Here is an 18,524-nt window from a genome sequence, read left to right as displayed (position 1 = left end):
TCATCCAGATTATCATTGGCGAATGTCAAATGGGCCTGAACTGTGCTGGCATTAGTAGGGGGACCCTGCGTGCCCTGCAGAAGTTTTATCCATGATGGTGTAGTGTGTTACTAATGGTAATGTTTGAGATTGTGGTCCCAGCTCTCTTCAGGTCATTGACCAGGTCCTCCCATATAGTTCTGGGCTGATTCCTGACCTTTCTCAGAATCATCCTTACCCCATGAGGAGAGATCTTGCATGGAGCGCCAGACCGAAGAAGACTGACAGTCATCTTGTGTTTCTTCCATTTTCCAATAATTGTGCCAACAGTTGTTGCCTTCTCACCAAACTACTTGCCTATTGTCCTGTAGCCCATCCCAGCCTTGTCCCTGGTGTCCTTAAACAGCTCTTTGGTCTTGGCCATGGTGGAGAGGTTGGAGTGTGTGAGTGTGTGGACAGGTGTCTTTTATACAGGTAATGAGTTCAAACAGGTGCAATTAATACAGGTAATGAATGTAGAGTAGGAGGCTTTTTAAAAAAAAAAAACTAACAGGTCTGTGAGTACCAGAATTCTTGCTGGTTGGTAGGTGATCAAATTCTTATTTCATGAAATAAAATGCAATTTAGTTATTTAAAAATCATATAAGAGGAGAGTTCGCCTCAGTGAAAATTCTCACGGTTAACTCGTCTCTGCACCGTGAGACTTTCTCACAGTGTTAGTGAGGATCCCACCGAGGTCACCGCAGTTCAGCCCGGCTAGGAATGCAGCCTCTGTGACCAGAGGTAACCTCGTTGATGCCACCGCTGGTCACTGACGCTGCACTTGCAGCAGATCATTCACCAGTGGTTCGTAGCCTGGACGGTCGCATCTTGTTACCATCCAGGTTGAAAACGGTTTATCCCCCAGATATAGATTATGGCGTGGGACAGAACGTCAGATAAGTGATGAATATTGTTGTTTTGTTATTTTTGTTTTATTACAGGAGACAAGGGCTTTGGTGGAATTAGGCGCTAGGCGAGTATAACGGTGTTACTACTTTTTATTTAAAAATAAGAAAATGTGTTTTGCTTTATTTCTAATAAAAGACTATTCCGGCTGTGTGTTTATTTACCATTCAACTATAGGATTAGAAATGGATAGGTGTCTTATAGACGCCTCTCCATTACTAAGCCGTGGGCTTGATGTCACCTGACAATAACAAAGGCGCTTTCACACGAGAGACCTGGAGCAGTTTGCAAAAGAAGAGTGGTCCAAAATTCCAGTAGAGAGGTGTAAGAAGCTTGTAGATGGTTATAGGAAGCGATTGATCGCAGTTATTTATTCCAAAGAGTGTATCTGAAGAAGAATAACCTCATGACCCAGTATCAGCACGGGTTTACTAGGGACCATTCATGTCAGACTAATCTGATCAGTTTCTGTGGTTCCGGACTGGACCAAGGGAACCCAGTGGATGTAGTGTATATGGACTTTTCCAAAGCTTTTGATACGGTGCCACACAAAAGGTTGATACATAAAATGAGAATAATGGGGATAGGGGAAAATATGTGTAAGTGGGTTGAGAGCTGGCTCAGGGATAGGAAACAAAGGGTGGTTATTAATGGAGCACACTCGGACTGGGTCGCAGTTAGCAGTGGGGTACCACAGGGGTCAGTATTGGGCCCTCTTCTTTTTAACATATTTATTAATGACCTTGTAGGGGGCATTCAGAGTAGAATTTCAATATTTGCAGATGACACTAAACTCTGCAGGGTAATCAATACAGAGGAGGACAATTTTATATTACAGGATGATTTATGTAAACTAGAAGCTTGGGCTGATAAATGGCAAATGAGCTTTAATGGGGATAAATGTAAGGTCATGCACTTGGGTAGAAGTAATAAGATGTATAACTATGTGCTTAATTCTAAAACTCTGGGCAAAACCGTCAATGAAAAAGACCTGGGTGTATGGGTGGATGACAAACTCATATTCAGTGGCCAGTGTCAGGCAGCTGCTACAAAGGCAAATAAAATAATGGGATGCATTAAAAGAGGCATAGATGCTCATGAGGAGAACATAATTTTACCTCTATACAAGTCACTAGTTCGAGCACACTTAGAATACTGTGCACAGTTCTGGTCTCCGGTGTATAAGAAAGACACAGCTGAACTGGAGCGGGTGCAGAGAAGAGCGACCAAGGTTATTAGAGGACTGGGGGGTCTGCAATACCAAGATAGGTTATTACACTTGGGGCTATTTAGTTTGGAAAAACGAAGACTAAGGGGTGATCTTATGTTAATGTATAAATATATGAGGGGACAGTACAAAGACCTTTCTGATGATCTTTTTAATCATAGACCTGAGACAGGGACAAGGAGGCATCCTCTACGTTTGGAGGAAAAAAGGTTTAAGCATAATAACAGACGCGGATTCTTTACTGTAAGAGCAGTGAGACTATGGAACTCTCTGCCGTATGATGTTGTAATGAGTGATTCATTACTTAAATTTAAGAGGGGACTGGATACCTTTCTGGAAAAGTATAATGTTACAGGGTATATACACTAGATTCCTTGATAGGGCGTTGATCCAGGGAACTAGTCTGATTGCCGTATGTGGAGTCGGGAAGGAATTTTTTTCCCCAATGTGGAGCTTACTCTTTGCCACACGGGTTTTTTTTGCATGTTAGGGCATGTTAGGTTAGGCTATGGGTTGAACTAGATGGACTTAAAGTCTTCCTTCAACCTTAATAACTATGTTACTATGTTACAACCAAATATTTAGTTAAGGGTGCCAACAATTTTGTTTTTTTTGTGTGTGAAATTATGTCCAATTTACATTTTATTCTCTGATTTTTTTTGTGTTGCTCCAATACACCCAAAGGAAATAAACATGTGCAATCGCAATAATTTTCTGGGAGAAATAATTCACTTTCTGGAAAGGGTGTCAACATTTTCGGTCATGACTGCATATGTACCGCAAAATGAAGAAACTGATAAATACAAGATAAAATTGGAACTGTAGCGAAGCAAAACCGAAAAAAATTACTTTAAAATAGGTTCGGTAAAGAAAGGTGGGCAAATCCTCTGGTACTGAAGTGTGAAAAACATCAAACGCACGACAGTCAGATACAGTAAGGGAAAAAAAGGAATTTAAAAGTATAGTATGAGTAGCAGGAGTGTATGATACGACTAAGAAATCATCGACGGCATCAAAAATAAAAATCGATGTCTGACACGAGAGGTTCTGCGCAGCGGAATCTGAGAAATGATTCACGTACAGCTCCACTACACTCCCATAAGGATCAATAAAGCCACAGAATAGAGTCTCTCCCGGGCAGAGATTACTGACGGGAACGCGAGAAGACACACACGTCTGATTCCATCTTTGCCCGTCCAGAATGACAAGTGACAGCGCAATCTGCCGACATGCGTTACAGTGCACACAGGCTGAGACATGGCAGCGGCCCCACCGCGGTCTCTTCACAGGGACGACATTGGAAGAAGAAGAAAAATCAGTTCAGCTATTTTTCAATTTTAAGTAACTTCTAAAAGCAAAGAAATAAAAAAATAAAATAAAAAAAAAAAAAATTGCCACTTTTTGCACCATATCACAATTTAGAGACACCAAAAAACCACCTTCACACAAAGGCCATAAAATTTAAGAAATAACTTTTATTACTGACAATGATAAAAATTAATCAATGGCGGGTGAACACCCAAGGCATAGGACAAAAGGTGGGCAACCCGGAGCAAGACTCCAATTATAACAATAGCGACACAGTAGGTACAATATAAATAGGCATGTGCCCATGTGCAAATAATCATGTACAAATATGCAACAATAAATGGCAGAGTAGGTAAAAACTATAACAATAAAGATAGGTATATAGTAGTATAATTACCAAATAGGAGCGCTCCTGGGGACTCACCACACCCGACGCGCGTTTCGCACCGAAATGCTTCGTCTGGGGGTGATCACATATCACAATTTACTTAAAAAGAAAAAAGTAATCCTGGAATTTTAGCCAACGGTTTTGTTTTTTAGACTCATATTCCCTGTTCTTTAAAGGAAGAGTTTTCAGCAGAGGAAGGATTACACCTCCATATACAGCTGATAACACAGGCTCCACCAATCACAATAGGCGATGTCACTGCCTCCCTGTTCCCCTTCCTAACACAATGAGTTTTGCACACGCTCATTAGATGCCTCAATATGAAAGATAGTCATGGGTCTGTTTACTGCGGCTAATGTACGTGTGTTGTTTCCTGAAACATCAGGAAGTTAGATTCTAGAATTGCCCTAGTGGCAGGTGAGATAATTGCAAGATTTCTCATTTTTATAAAGATTGTGATATAGGTAAAAAAAAAAAAAATACAAAAACAGATTAAGGCAATGTGCACACGTTCAGGAAAGTCTGCAGAATTTTCCTGAAGAAAACCGGACTTTTTCCGCAGGAAATCCGCATGCGTTTTTAGCGCGTTTTTTTTGCGGATTTTTCAAGTTTTTTCCGGAGCTTCCCAATGCAGTAATATAGCAGCAAAGACGTGAAATATCCGCAAAATTAATGAACATGCTGCGTTTTTTACCGCGATGCATTTTTTTTGCGGAAAAAAATGCAGCATGTGCACAAAAATTGCGGAATGCATTATAAATAATGGGATGCTTATGTGTGCTTTTTTTAGCATTTTTTCTGCGGAAAGTATTCAGACCCTTTGCTCAGTATTGAGTAGAAGCACCTTTTGAGCTAGTACAGCCATGATTCTTCTTGGGAATGATGCAACAAGTTTTCACCCCTGGATTTGGGGATCCTCGGCCATTCTTCCTTGCAGATCCTCTCCAGTTCCGTCAGGTTGGATGGTGAACATTGGTGGACGCCATTTTCAGGTCTCTCCAGAGATGCTCAATTGGGTTTAGGTCAGGGCTGTGGCTGGGCCAGTCAAGAATGGTCACAGAGTTGTTCTGTAGCCACTCCTTTGTTATTTTAGCTGTGTGCTTAGGGGCATTGTCTTGTTGGACAGAGAACCTTCAGCCAAGTCTGAGGTCCAGAGCACTCTGGAAGAGGTTTTCATCCAGGATATCTCTGTACTTGGCCACAATCATGTTCCCTTCAATGACAACCAGTCATCCTGTCCCTGCAGCTGAAAAAACACCCCCATAGCATGATGCTGCCACCACCATGTTTCACTGTTGGGATTGTATTGGGCAGGTGATGAGCAGTGCCGGTTTTCTCCACACGTAACGTTTAGAATTATCACCAAAAAGGTCTATCGTTGTCTCATCAGACCAGAGAATCTTATTTCTCATAGTCTGGGAGTCCTTCATGTTTTTTTTTAGCAAACTCTATGCGGCTTTCATACGTCTTGCACTAAGAGAGGCTTCCGTCAGGCCACTCTGCCATAAAGGCCCGACTGGTAGAGGGCTGCAGTGATAGTTGACTTTGTGAATCTTTCTCTCATCTCCTTACTGCATCTGTGGAGCTCAGACACAGTGATCTTGGGGTTCTTCGTTACCTCTCTCACCAAGGCTCTTCTCCCACGATTGCTCAGTTTGGCTGGACGGCCAGGTCTAGGAAGACTTCTGGTGGTCTCAAACTTCTTCCATTTAAGGATTATGGAGGTCACTGTGCTCTTAGGAACCTTGAGTACTGCAGAAATTCTGTTGTAACCTTGGCCAGATCTGTGCCTTGCCACAATTCTGTCTCTGAGCTCCGGCCAGTTCCTTTGACCTCATGATTCTCTGTTGGTCTGACATGCACTGTGAGCTGTGAGGTCTTATATAGACAGGTGTGCGCCTTTCCAAATCAAGTCCTATCAGTTTAATTAAACACAGCTGGACTCCAATGAAGGAGCAGAACCATCTCAAGGAGGATCACAAGGAAATGGACAGGATCAGGCTTAAATATGAGTGTCTGAGCAAAGGGTCTGAATACTTATGACCATGTGATATTTCAGTTTTTGTTTTTTAATAAATATGCAAAAATTTCTACATTTGTTTTTTTTTCAGTAAAGATGGGGTGCAGAGTGTGCATTAATGAGAAAAAATGAACTTTTTTCAATTTACCAAATGGCTGCAATGAAAGAAAGAGTGAAAAATGTAAAGGGGTCTGTATACTCTCCGTACCTACTGTACACATATATGATCTGCAGAACACTGGTGTAGACCTGATATTACCATTATGTGGTCACTTTATTGCGGTAGTATCAGTCTTAGTACAGTGGCAGTGGTTTTGATTAAAGTAGTTGTCCAGGTCTCAAGTTAAAGTCTATGACTTCTATGAAGTCTATGACTTCTGATTCCTCACAGAGCTCGCTCGCTGTGAAGATTCTCCAGTGTCACCATTGGGAGTTGGTGATCATGTGCAGTGGTGTAACTTGAACAGCATGGAGCCCAAAGCAAAAGCTCTAATGGGGCACCAACTATTACAGGTCTTTATTAGCATGGGTCTATTACGATAGGCCAAAGGGCCTTTTGGGGCCCCCTAGGCTTCAAAGCCCAGGTGTGATTGCAACCCTCGCACCTACTGCAGTTACTCCGCTAATCATGATACCACAAGTATGAGATTTGCGTACATGTGGTCACCTGCTGGCTAGACGTGCACTCCTGCCATATCCAGCTCTGCTGCACCAAGGAGCCTCCTGCCATATCCAGCTCTGCTGCACCAAGGAGCCTCCTGCCATATCCAGCTCTGCTGCACCATCGAGCCTCCTGCCATATCCAGCTCTGCTGCACCAAGGAGCCTCCTGCCATATCCAGCTCTGCTGCACCATCCCACTCTGCTGCACCAAGGAGCCTCCTGCCATATCCAGCTCTGCTGCACCATCCCACTCTGCTGCACCAAGGAGCCTCCTGCCATATCCAGCTCTGCTGCACCATCCCACTCTGCTGCACCAAGGAGCCTCCTGCCATATCCAGCTCTGCTGCACCATCCCACTCTGCTGCACCAAGGAGCCTCCTGCCATATCCAGCTCTGCTGCACCATCGAGCCTCCTGCCATATCCAGCTCTGCTGCACCATCGAGCCTCCTGCCATATCCAGCTCTGCTGCACCATCCCACTCTGCTGCACCAAGGAGCCTCCTGCCATATCCAGCTCTGCTGCACCAAGGAGCCTCCTGCCATATCCAGCTCTGCTGCACCATCGAGCCTCCTGCCATATCCAGCTCTGCTGCACCATCCCACTCTGCTGCACCAAGGAGCCTCCTGCCATATCCAGCTCTGCTGCACCATCCCACTCTGCTGCACCAAGGAGCCTCCTGCCATATCCAGCTCTGCTGCACCAAGGAGCCTCCTGCCATATCCAGCTCTGCTGCACCATCGAGCCTCCTGCCATATCCAGCTCTGCTGCACCATCCCACTCTGCTGCACCAAGGAGCCTCCTGCCATATCCAGCTCTGCTGCACCATCCCACTCTGCTGCACCAAGGAGCCTCCTGCCATATCCAGCTCTGCTGCACCAAGGAGCCTCCTGCCATATCCAGCTCTGCTGCACCAAGGAGCCTCCTGCCATATCCAGCTCTGCTGCACCGTCCCACTCTGCTGCACTAAGGAGCCTCCTGCCATATCCAGCTCATCTGCACCGTCCCACTCTGCTGCACCAAGGAGCCTCCCAAATTATCCAGCTCTGCTGCACCAAGGAGCCTCCTGCCATATCCAGCTCTGCTGCACCGTCCCACTCTGCTGCACCAAGGAGCCTCCTGCCTTATCCAGCTCTGCTGCACCAAGGAGCCTCCTGCCATATCCAGCTCTGCTGCACCGTCCCACTCTGCTGCACCAAGGAGCCTCCTGCCTTATCCAGCTCTGCTGCACCAAGGAGCCTCCTGCCATATCCAGCTCTGCTGCACCGTCCCACTCTGCTGCACCAAGGAGCCTCCTGCCATATCCAGCTCATCTGCACCGTCCCACTCTGCTGCACCAAGGAGCCTCCTGCCATATCCAGCTCTGCTGCACCAAGGAGCCTCCTGCCATATCCAGCTCTGCTGCACCGTCCCACTCTGCTGCACCAAGGAGCCTCCTGCCATATCCAGCTCTGCTGCACCGTCCCACTCTGCTGCACCAAGGAGCCTCCTGCCATATCCAGCTCTGCTGCACCGTCCCACTCTGCTGCACCAAGGAGCCTCCCAAATTATCCAGCTCTGCTGCACCGTCCCACTCTGCTGCACCAAGGAGCCTCCTTCCTTATCCAGCTCTGCTGCACCGTCCCACTCTGCTGCACCAAGGAGCCTCCTGCCATATCCAGCTCTGCTGCACCGTCCCACTCTGCTGCACCAAGGAGCCTCCTGCCATATCCAGCTCTGCTGCACCGTCCCACTCTGCTGCACCAAGGAGCCTCCTGCCATATCCAGCTCTGCTGCACCGTCCCACTCTGCTGCACCAAGGAGCCTCCCAAATTATCCAGCTCTGCTGCACCGTCCCACTCTGCTGCACCAAGGAGCCTCCTTCCTTATCCAGCTCTGCTGCACCGTCCCACTCTGCTGCACCAAGGAGCCTCCTGCCTTATCCAGCTCTGCTGCACCGTCCCACTCTGCTGCACCAAGGAGCCTCCTGCCTTATCCAGCTCTGCTGCACCGTCCCACTCTGCTGCACCAAGGAGCCTCCCGAATTATCCAGCTCTGCTGCACCGTCCCACTCTGCTGCACCAAGGAGCCTCCTGCCATATCCAGCTCTGCTGCACCAAGGAGCCTCCTGTCATATCCAGCTCTGCTGCACCAAGGAGCCTCCTGTCATATCCAGCTCTGCTGCACCAAGGAGCCTCCTGTCATATCCAGCTCTGCTGCACCAAGGAGCCTCCTGCCATATCCAGCTCTGCTGCACCGTCCCACTCTGCTGCCTTACCACTCTGACACTTCCATGTTGTCATCTGGTCTCTACAGCTCTTGTTTCTACTGACTTGTCCGGCTGCACCAACATCTGTCCGCGCTGCACTACAACTGCTCCTCGAGCCCAAGAACTCCGAGACTCCACCTCACCAGCAACCAGAAACTTACCTACTGAGTAAATTGGGGTTTTTATGTTAAAACACTTTTTTTTAATATCACAATTAATATCCTAAAATATTTAGATACAGGCCAATTTTCAAATTTTACACACTTTACCTTCTGGAGCCTTTGCAATGCCGTATCTACTGCTGGCTGCAAAATGAGTCAACTGAGATTCCATCAGCGAGCTCCCTAAAACATTCTAATAAGGAGTTTACAACGCTTGATTGTAATTTTCTGAGCTCCTTTCAGCTGATTTATAACCAAAAGGAACATATTGTGCAAACATTTGTGACTTTCCAGTATTCTGACGAAATTGCCTGTAGAAAACTTATATAATTTTTCATGGCTAAAGAGTTTATCCACTTTTTGGGAAATAATTTTTTTTTACTTATATTCATTTATTTTGGGCTAAAAAATAACATTTTTTTGCAATTGGGTTGCATATACAATGTTACACCACTAGCCTTCCATACACTCTTTGTTACACTGTCTAATGCCAGTTGTAACCTGCAGAGTGAGTTAACTTAGAAACCATCAGTGAGCAGAATAGTTTAGAACTTTCATCTGTTGTTTATCTGTGATTCTCTCGACTGATATATGACCACAGACCATATTAAAGTAAAATGTACAGGGAAACAAAGTGCCTGTTAAAAAGAACCAAACGGTGCAAAACTTTGAATGAAACCCAATTCACAAAAATTACTTTCAGAGCGAAATACATGAATTTACGGTAAATAAATAGATTTTAAAAAATCCCAAAATTATCCCCAAAAGGTAAAACAATGCCTGTGACAGATGTATGAACATTTTTAGATTGGGAATAATCCCAAAAAGGTAAACAATGCCTATGACAGATGTACAAATATTCCAAATCTAAAAATTATCCCCAAAAGGTAAAACAATGCCTGTGACAAATGTACGATTATCCTTAAAAGGTAAACAATGCCTGGGACAGATGTAGAAATATTCCAAATCTAAAAATTATCCCCAAAAGGTAAAACAATGCCTGTGACAGATGTACGATTATCCTTAAAAGGTAAACAATGCCTGGGACAGATGTACAAATATTCCAAATCTAAAAATTATCCCCAAAAGATAAAACAATGCCTGTGACAGATGTACGATTATCCTTAAAAGGTAAACAATGCCTGGGACAGATGTACAAATATTCCAAATCTAAAAATTATCCCCAAAAGGTAAAACAATGCCTGTGACAGATGTACGAACATTTTTAGATTTGGAATAATCCCAAAAAGGTAAACAATGCCTATGACAGATGTAGAAATATTCCAAATCTAAAAATTATCCCCAAAAGGTAAACGATGCCTGTGACAGATGTACGAATATTCCACATCCAAAAATTATCCCAAAAAGGTAAACAATGCCTATGACAGATGTGCGAATAATCCAAATCTAATAATTATCCCCAAAAGGTAAAACAATGCCTGTGACAGATGTACAAATATTCCAAATCTAAAGTGATTGGTGGAGCAACTGACTACCTATCTCAAGAACCATTTTAAAGGGAAGGTTGTCAGAGAATCACAACACAAGAGCTGAAGAAGGACGCACTGTAAAACGAGATAAATATTCTGACCGATGGGGATGGGAGGAGAAAATTCAACATTTTGTTTTCCTTCTTACAAAGCTACTTTGCACTCAGATTTCACTATTCCTTGAAGCGATGTCTGAAAACCGCGAGCGCAGACGACCCGGAAATGTGGTTTTTTTTATGAAAGTGAAAAGAAAATGAATCAATTTATCATGGTGGCGAGCGGAGTGGGGGCCCGAGGCTGTTTTTCGTGAATTGTGAATTGCAATTTTCAATGTTAGATTTTAGAAAAAGGCGAAAACAAAATAAGTATACATATATTTTCTGGCCTTGTCTGAAGTTTGAAGCAAATATCTGTGTAAATCCACACTCTACAGACTGTGCCGATATTCCTAGTATCTGTCTATGTGACAAAGGACGACCTCTGCTGTTTCATAAAAAAAAAAAAAAAAAAAACAGCGCCCCCCTGGCCCATAGGTTGTGTCCAGTACCGCAGCTCCTCTTGACTGTCATAAAGGCTGGTGGACAGGAGTGGTGCTAAATATAATGTCTGCAACGGAGTTTCATTATATATTTTTGCACCGTTTCCTTGCTACAGTCGTTGTCTTGCTGCCTCCAGAATGAGTTAACCGAGAATCCGTCAGTGAGCTCGTTCTGCTGAGAAAGTTAGAAATTGATTCCGCAGCGCTTTATAGACATTATCATCACTGTCCCCATTGGGGCTCACAATCTACATTCCCTGTCAGTATGTATTTGGAATGTGGGAGGAAACCGGAGAACCTGGAGGAAACCCACGCAAACACAGGGAGAACATACAAACTCCTTGCAGATGTTGTCCATGGTGGTGGATATTGAATCAGGATCCTACTGATCTCCACTCATCCGGTTTCCGGCCACATAAAAGGTCAGCTCTCTCATAAAATGGAATGAAAATGTTCAGTAATTAACAGCTCAAAGAGTGACAAGCTCTGTCAGATGGAGCTTACTGAATGACTCCCAGTTAACTCATTCTGCAGTCAACAATAAGCAAAAAAACAAAAAGCGTTAAAACAAACGGTGCAATTTTTTTTACTGACAATCAACTGCAATAATGATTTTTATCTAAAAAAACGTGCATTTAAATAAAAAAAAAAATTACCCCTAAGGTGGTCATATCCTGTAACCCCTTAATGACATTTAATCTTTCGGCACTTTTTAAAAATCTGGTCACTAATGTCATTGTATGACGCCTTGTTTAAAGCGTGAAAGACTCAATTTTTAAGGTCGTTTATTTAAGCCACTGTGAAAATTGTAGAATTTATTGTCTATATACGGATATAGATATTTTTGCATTTTTTCCCCATTTTTTAAATTCCCATCCAGTGAGAAATGTTTTACCTATTTCTATAAAATAAAAATAAAAATCTATTACACGCTTCTGTTCTCATTACGACACAGGGCTGCAGTTTGGTTTTTTTCTTTCCTTCAGAGCTTCGCTCCCGGACACTCATGGTGCAAGGAGCTTCAAACGCAGGTTAATTCCTGTGCGCAGGGATCCGAGCGGGCCCCCCTATAATCAGTGCCTGGCGGTAGGCCGAGATGTTATAAGATGGGAGAAACACAGACTCACCACTCCTATCCCTTCAAAGGCAAATATGGCCGTTCCAAAAAACAGCGGATATTTCTTCCAATTTGACGACAAAGGGAGTGTCCGAGGATCGGAAATGTTCTGAGGAAGAAAACGGTTGGAAAGGTTAATCTGGATCGGAGTGATGCGGCGGCTGCACGGATGAAAACCTCGTCCCAACCCTAAAATGACGGAGCTGGATCGCTACGTGCTGCGGAGTTGTGATAGGGTTAGTAAGGACCTCGGTAAGAACCTCACTGATCAGAATGGTGGGAACGCAGTCGATGGTGGGAACGCTATGGATGGTGGGAACGCTATGGATGGTGGGAACGCTATGGATGGTGGGAACGCTATGGATGGCGGGAACGCTATAGATGGAGGGAACGCTATAGATGGTGGGAACGCTATAGATGGTGGGAACGCTATGGATGGTGGGAACGCTATAGATGGAGGGAACGCTATAGATGGTGGGAACGCTATGGATGGAGGGAACGCTATAGATGGAGGGAACGCTATAGATGGTGGGAACGCTATAGATGGTGGGAACGCTATAGATGGTGGGAACGCTATGGATGGTGGGAACGCTATGGATGGTGGGAACGCTATGGATGGTGGGAACGCTATGGATGGTGGGAACGCTATGGATGGTGGGAACGCTATAGATGGAGGGAACGCTATAGATGGTGGGAACGCTATGGATGGTGGGAACGCTATAGATGGAGGGAACGCTATAGATGGTGGGAACGCTATAGATGGTGGGAACGCTATAGATGGTGGGAACGCTATAGATGGTGGGAACGCTATAGATGGTGGGAACGCTATAGATGGTGGGAACGCTATAGATGGTGGGAACGCTATGGATGGTGCGAACGCTATGGATGGTGGGAACGCTATGGATGGAGGGAACGCTATTGATGGAGGGAACGCTATAGATGGTGGGAACGCTATAGATGGTGGGAACGCTATGGATGGTGGGAACGCTATGGATGGTGGGAACGCTATGGATGGTGGGAACGCTATGGATGGAGGGAACGCTATAGATGGTGGGAACGCTATAGATGGTGGGAACGCTATAGATGGTGGGAACGCTATAGATGGTGGGAACGCTATGGATGGAGGGAACGCTATGGATGGTGGGAACGCTATGGATGGTGGGAACGCTATAGATGGTGGGAACGCTATAGATGGTGGGAACGCTATAGATGGAGGGAACGCTATAGATGGTGGGAACGCTATAGATGGTGGGAACGCTATAGATGGTGGGAACGCTATAGATGGTGGGAACGCTATAGATGGTGGGAACGCTATAGATGGTGGGAACGCTATAGATGGTGGGAACGCTATAGATGGTGGGAACGCTATAGATGGAGGGAACGCTATAGATGGTGGGAACGCTATAGATGGTGGGAACGCTATAGATGGTGGGAACGCTATGGATGGTGGGAACGCTATGGATGGTGGGAACGCTATGGATGGTGGGAACGCTATAGATGGTGGGAACGCTATGGATGGTGGGAACGCAGTCGATGGTGGGAACGCTATGGATGGTGGGAACGCTATAGATGGTGGGAACGCTATGGATGGTGGGAACGCTATGGATGGTGGGAACGCTATAGATGGAGGGAACGCTATAGATGGTGGGAACGCTATAGATGGTGGGAACGCTATAGATGGTGGGAACGCTATAGATGGTGGGAACGCTATGGATGGTGGGAACGCTATAGATGGTGGGAACGCTATGGATGGTGGGAACGCTATGGATGGTGGGAACGCTATAGATGGTGGGAACGCTATGGATGGTGGGAACGCTATAGATGGTGGGAACGCTATAGATGGTGGGAACGCTATGGATGGTGGGAACGCTATGGATGGTGGGAACGCTATGGATGGTGGGAACGCTATAGATGGTGGGAACGCTATGGATGGTGGGAACGCTATGGATGGTGGGAACGCTATGGATGGTGGGAACGCTATAGATGGTGGGAACGCTATGGATGGTGGGAACGCAGTCGATGGTGGGAACGCTATGGATGGAGGGAACGCTATAGATGGAGGGAACGCTATAGATGGAGGGAACGCTATAGATGGCGGGATCGCTATAGATGGCGGGAACGCTATGGATGGCGGGAACGCTATAGATGGAGGGAACGCTATAGATTGTGGGAACGCTATAGATGGTGGGAACGCTATAGATGGTGGGAACGCTATAGATGGTGGGATCGCCATGGATGGTGGGAACGCCATGGATGGTGGGAACACTATGGATGTGGGAACATTATGAATGGTGGGATCGCTATAGATGGTGGGATCGCTATGGATGGTGGGAACGCCATGGATGGTGGGAACGCTATGGATGGTGGGAACGCTATGGATGGCGGGAACGCTATGGATGGCGGGAACGCTATGGATGGCGGGAACGCTATGGATGGCGGGAACGCTATGGATGGCGGGAACGCTATGGATGGTGGGAACGCTATGGATGGTTTTTATCGTTATCTTTGTGTGGAAACTTCCTGAAGAAGCCTTTGAGCTTCGAAACGCGTTGAATAAACCACCCGAACACCCTAACAGTATATCTGGATCTATTATTTGTCGCAGCAGCGCAGATGTAATCCACATTTCATTTATTATAATGGATGGTGGGAACGCTATGGATGGTGGGAACGCTATAGAGGGTGGGAACGCCATGGATGGTGGGAACGCTATGGATGGTGGGAACGCCATGGATGGTGGGAACGCTATGGATGGTGGGAACGCTATGGATGGTGGGAACGCTATGGATGGTGGGAACGCTATGGATGGTGGGAACGCTATGGATGGTGATAACGCTATAGATGATGGGAACGCTATAGATGGTGGGAACGCTATAGATGGCGGGAACGCTATAGATGGTGGGAACGCTATAGATGGTGGGAACGCTATGGATGGCGGGAACGCTATGGATGGCGGGAACGCTATAGATGGTGGGATCGCTATAGATGGCGGGAACGCTATGGATGGCGGGAACGCTATAGATGGAGGGAACGCTATAGATGGCGGGAACGCTATAGATGGCGGGAACGCTATGGATGGCGGGAACGCTATAGATGGTGGGAACGCTATGGATGGTGAGAACGCTATAGATGGTGGGAACGCTATGGATGGTGGGAATGCCATGGATGGTGGGAACGCCATGGATGGTGGGAACGCCATGGATGGTGGGAACACTATGGATGGCGGGAACACTATGGATGGTGGGATCGCTATAGATGGTGGGATCGCTATAGATGGGAACGCTATGGATGGTGGGAACTCCATGGATGGTGGGAACGCCATGGATGGTGGGAACGCCATGGATGGTGGGAACACCAAGGATGGTGGGAACGCCATGGATGGTGGGAACGCCATGGATGGTGGGAACGCCATGGATGGTGGGAACGCCATGGATGGTGGGAACGCCATGGATGGTGGGAACGCCATGGATGGTGGGAACGCCATGGATGGTGGGAACGCTATGGATGGTGGGAACGCTATGGATGGTGGGAACGCCATGGATGGTGAGAACGCAGTCGATGGAGGGAAAACTATTTTATGCAGCGTTTTTCCTGTCAAGAGATGCCAATATTTCTGCATCAAATATTAACGTCTAAGGTTATGGTTACCTACAATATGAAAATCTGCAGCTTGTCAATTCTGCAAAAGCAGAATAGTGAGTGCAGGTCTCGAGTATAAGGATGTAACTCAGGATCAGTAATGTAATGTATGTACACAGTGACCCCACCAGCAGAATAGTGAGTGCAGCTCTGGAGTATAATACAGGATGTAACTCAGGTTCAGTAATGTAATGTATGTACACAGCGACTGCACCAGCAGAATAGTGAGTGCAGCTCTGGGGTATAATACAGGATGTAACTCAGGATCAGTAATGTAATGTATGTACACTGTGACTGCACCAGCAGAATAGTGAGTGCAGCTCTGGGGTATAATACAGGATGTAACTCAGGATCAGTAATGTATGTACACAGTGACTGCACCAGCAGAATAGTGAGTGCAGCTCTGGGGTATAATACAGGATATAACTCAGGATCAGTAATGTAATGTATGTTCACAGTGACTGCACCAGCAGAATAGTGAGCGCAGCTCTGGAGTATAATACAGGGTGTAACACAGGATCAGTAATGTAACGTATGTACACAGTGACTGCACCAGCAGAATAGTGAGTGCAGCTCTGGGGTATAATACAGGATATAACTCAGGATCAGTAATGTAATGTATGTTCACAGTGACTGCACCAGCAGAATAGTGAGCGCAGCTCTGGAGTATAATACAGGATGTAACTCAGGATCAGTAATGTAACGTATGTACACAGTGACTGCACCAGCAGAATAGTGAGTGCAGCTCTGGAGTATAATACAGGATGTAACTCAGGATCAGTAATGTAATGTATGTACACAGTGACTGCACCAGCAGAATAGTGAGTGCAGCTCTGGGGTATAATACAGGATGTAACTCAGGATCACTAATGTAATGTATGCACACAGTGACTGCACCAGCAGAATAGTGAGTGCAGCTCTGGGGTATAATACAGGATGTAACTCAGGATCACTAATGTAATGTATGTACACAGTGACTGCACTTTTTATGTATATTATATGATTTTATGTTGGGATTTCTTATTTTCTGAGTCATAAGCTTTGTCAGAACACACAGTTTTAACTCCATAGAATCTCGCTGCCTATATTGTTGTGTAGAACTCGGAAGGATTCTATTATAAATCAATAGTGTTTACTGTGAGCCGCTGGTGTTCACCTTTGGGGTTTTCTGATGAATCCACTTATTTAAAAAATGTCTGTTTTCTCCAGCAGAGAGTCATTAATGTAATGAGGGAGCGCGTCACTTACCCGCATGACGTACTGATAGATGATCACCAGGCTGACTGCCATGGACACGTTGGCTATGAAGGAGCACACCGACAAGCTCTTCAAGTCCCTTATAAACACTAATGGTATGATGAGGGGAAGGAAGAATAACATGTAGAGCCGCAGATCGAGATCCCATCTCCCCGCCGATCCTGTGTACTGAGGATAGTGCTCAAAGGAAGCTTCAAACACCTGCAAGGACAGGAGAGCCGCCGAGGTCAGACATGGTCATTGTGGCCCTTTTGGGGCTGGAACTTGATGGTCTGAATCTAATTGGAAAACGTAAACTATAATGGCGTCACTGATGGAAAACTTGACGACTCTGCCGTGTCCCTAGAGCACACGTGCTGAATGAGGGTCTACAGCGGTGGTCTCCAAACAGTGGGAAGGAGCCACATCATTCCCATAACTACATGTGTATATAGCCTCTTCAGAGAGTAAGAGGATGGGAACTCTCCTTACCACATGACTGAGGATAGGAAGATAAACCAGACACTCCATTTTTAGACCCATGTTTCGGGGTGTTTGCTCCTCATCAGTGTAAAGCAGGTGATCTGATTTGGTTTCCTCCGACAGGGGATTTAATGGGGAACGTTTCTCCTTGTGATGAGTGCAAATCTGGCATAAGGAGACGGATGGGCCATGCAATGCTCCTCTGGGAATTTAAATATGAGCATTAAATAATAACAAATAGAAACTACCACGCTATGAGAGATGGTTATTTAGATAACCAAATATGAACACGTTTCCAAATGCAATTCCTAATTAACACATTTAAAATATACCTTTATTATACTAAAAAATAAAAAAAACAATAAAAAATTTAAAAAAAAATAAACATCGCTAAAGAGATGAAATTAAGTTTTAAAATATAATTGCAATTAAAATACCTGTTGCTTTTTGTTAGATAAAACCAAAAGCAACAGGTATTTTAATTGCAATTACAGGTATATTTTAAAACTTGTATTTTAAGGAATTCAATCTAATTGGGTAATACATCAATCAGTTCTTTTTGATGCAGTTTTTGGTACATGTAGGGTTAACGGCGGCAGGCAGGCAGATTTGACTGATCACACTATATAAAAGGAGCTACCGAAAGGGGGGCCGTAACCCTGACGAAGAAGTGTGACACACTTCGAAACGCGTTGGTTGTTTCTGGCCCTAAGCAGACTCCGTAGACCAGTGACGTCACAAGCAGCCTCGGCCATTTTTTTCTTTCCTCTTGTAACCAGGGACGCCACCGGCCGGGACGTCTCTGGCTCTGCACGCAGCGTTAATCTCCCTCCGCCTATCGCACAACCGCTTGGTGACACACGCCCAGTGTTCCTCCATCCAGCAGCAAATCTGCAGCAAGTGTGATTTTGTTACATTAAATATGAGCATTGCATGGCTTATCAGCCTCCTTACACTGGTTTGGCCCTTTCCACCAATTTCCAGAGAAGCATTACACATCCTATAAGTTTCCTTATGCCAGGTTTCACACTCTTCAGTAGGAGAAATGTTTCCCCTTAAACACCCATCAGAGGCCTCTGAT

At 45.5% G+C, this 18,524-nt stretch overlaps 1 protein-coding gene across 3 annotated transcripts in view; it reads right to left on the bottom strand.

The window, feature by feature from the left end:
* SLC36A4 (solute carrier family 36 member 4) overlaps nt 1-18,524 on the bottom strand; it is a 268,852-nt gene that overhangs the window by 202,927 nt on the left and 47,401 nt on the right. For all 3 annotated transcript variants that reach the window (XM_069759231.1, XM_069759233.1, XM_069759232.1), the window contains exons 7-8: nt 16,973-17,182; nt 12,096-12,194 (exon numbers count right to left, since the gene is read on the bottom strand). In XM_069759231.1, coding sequence (XP_069615332.1) covers nt 12,096-12,194; nt 16,973-17,182 — 309 coding nt within the window. The remainder of the gene's footprint in view (nt 1-12,095; nt 12,195-16,972; nt 17,183-18,524) is intronic.

This window comes from Ranitomeya imitator, chromosome 3 (genome assembly GCF_032444005.1).
Source record: "Ranitomeya imitator isolate aRanImi1 chromosome 3, aRanImi1.pri, whole genome shotgun sequence".
Lineage (NCBI taxonomy): Eukaryota > Metazoa > Chordata > Amphibia > Anura > Dendrobatidae > Ranitomeya > Ranitomeya imitator.
Note: the sequence above shows the minus strand (reverse complement) of the source record. Positions and strands in the feature narration are given on the sequence as shown.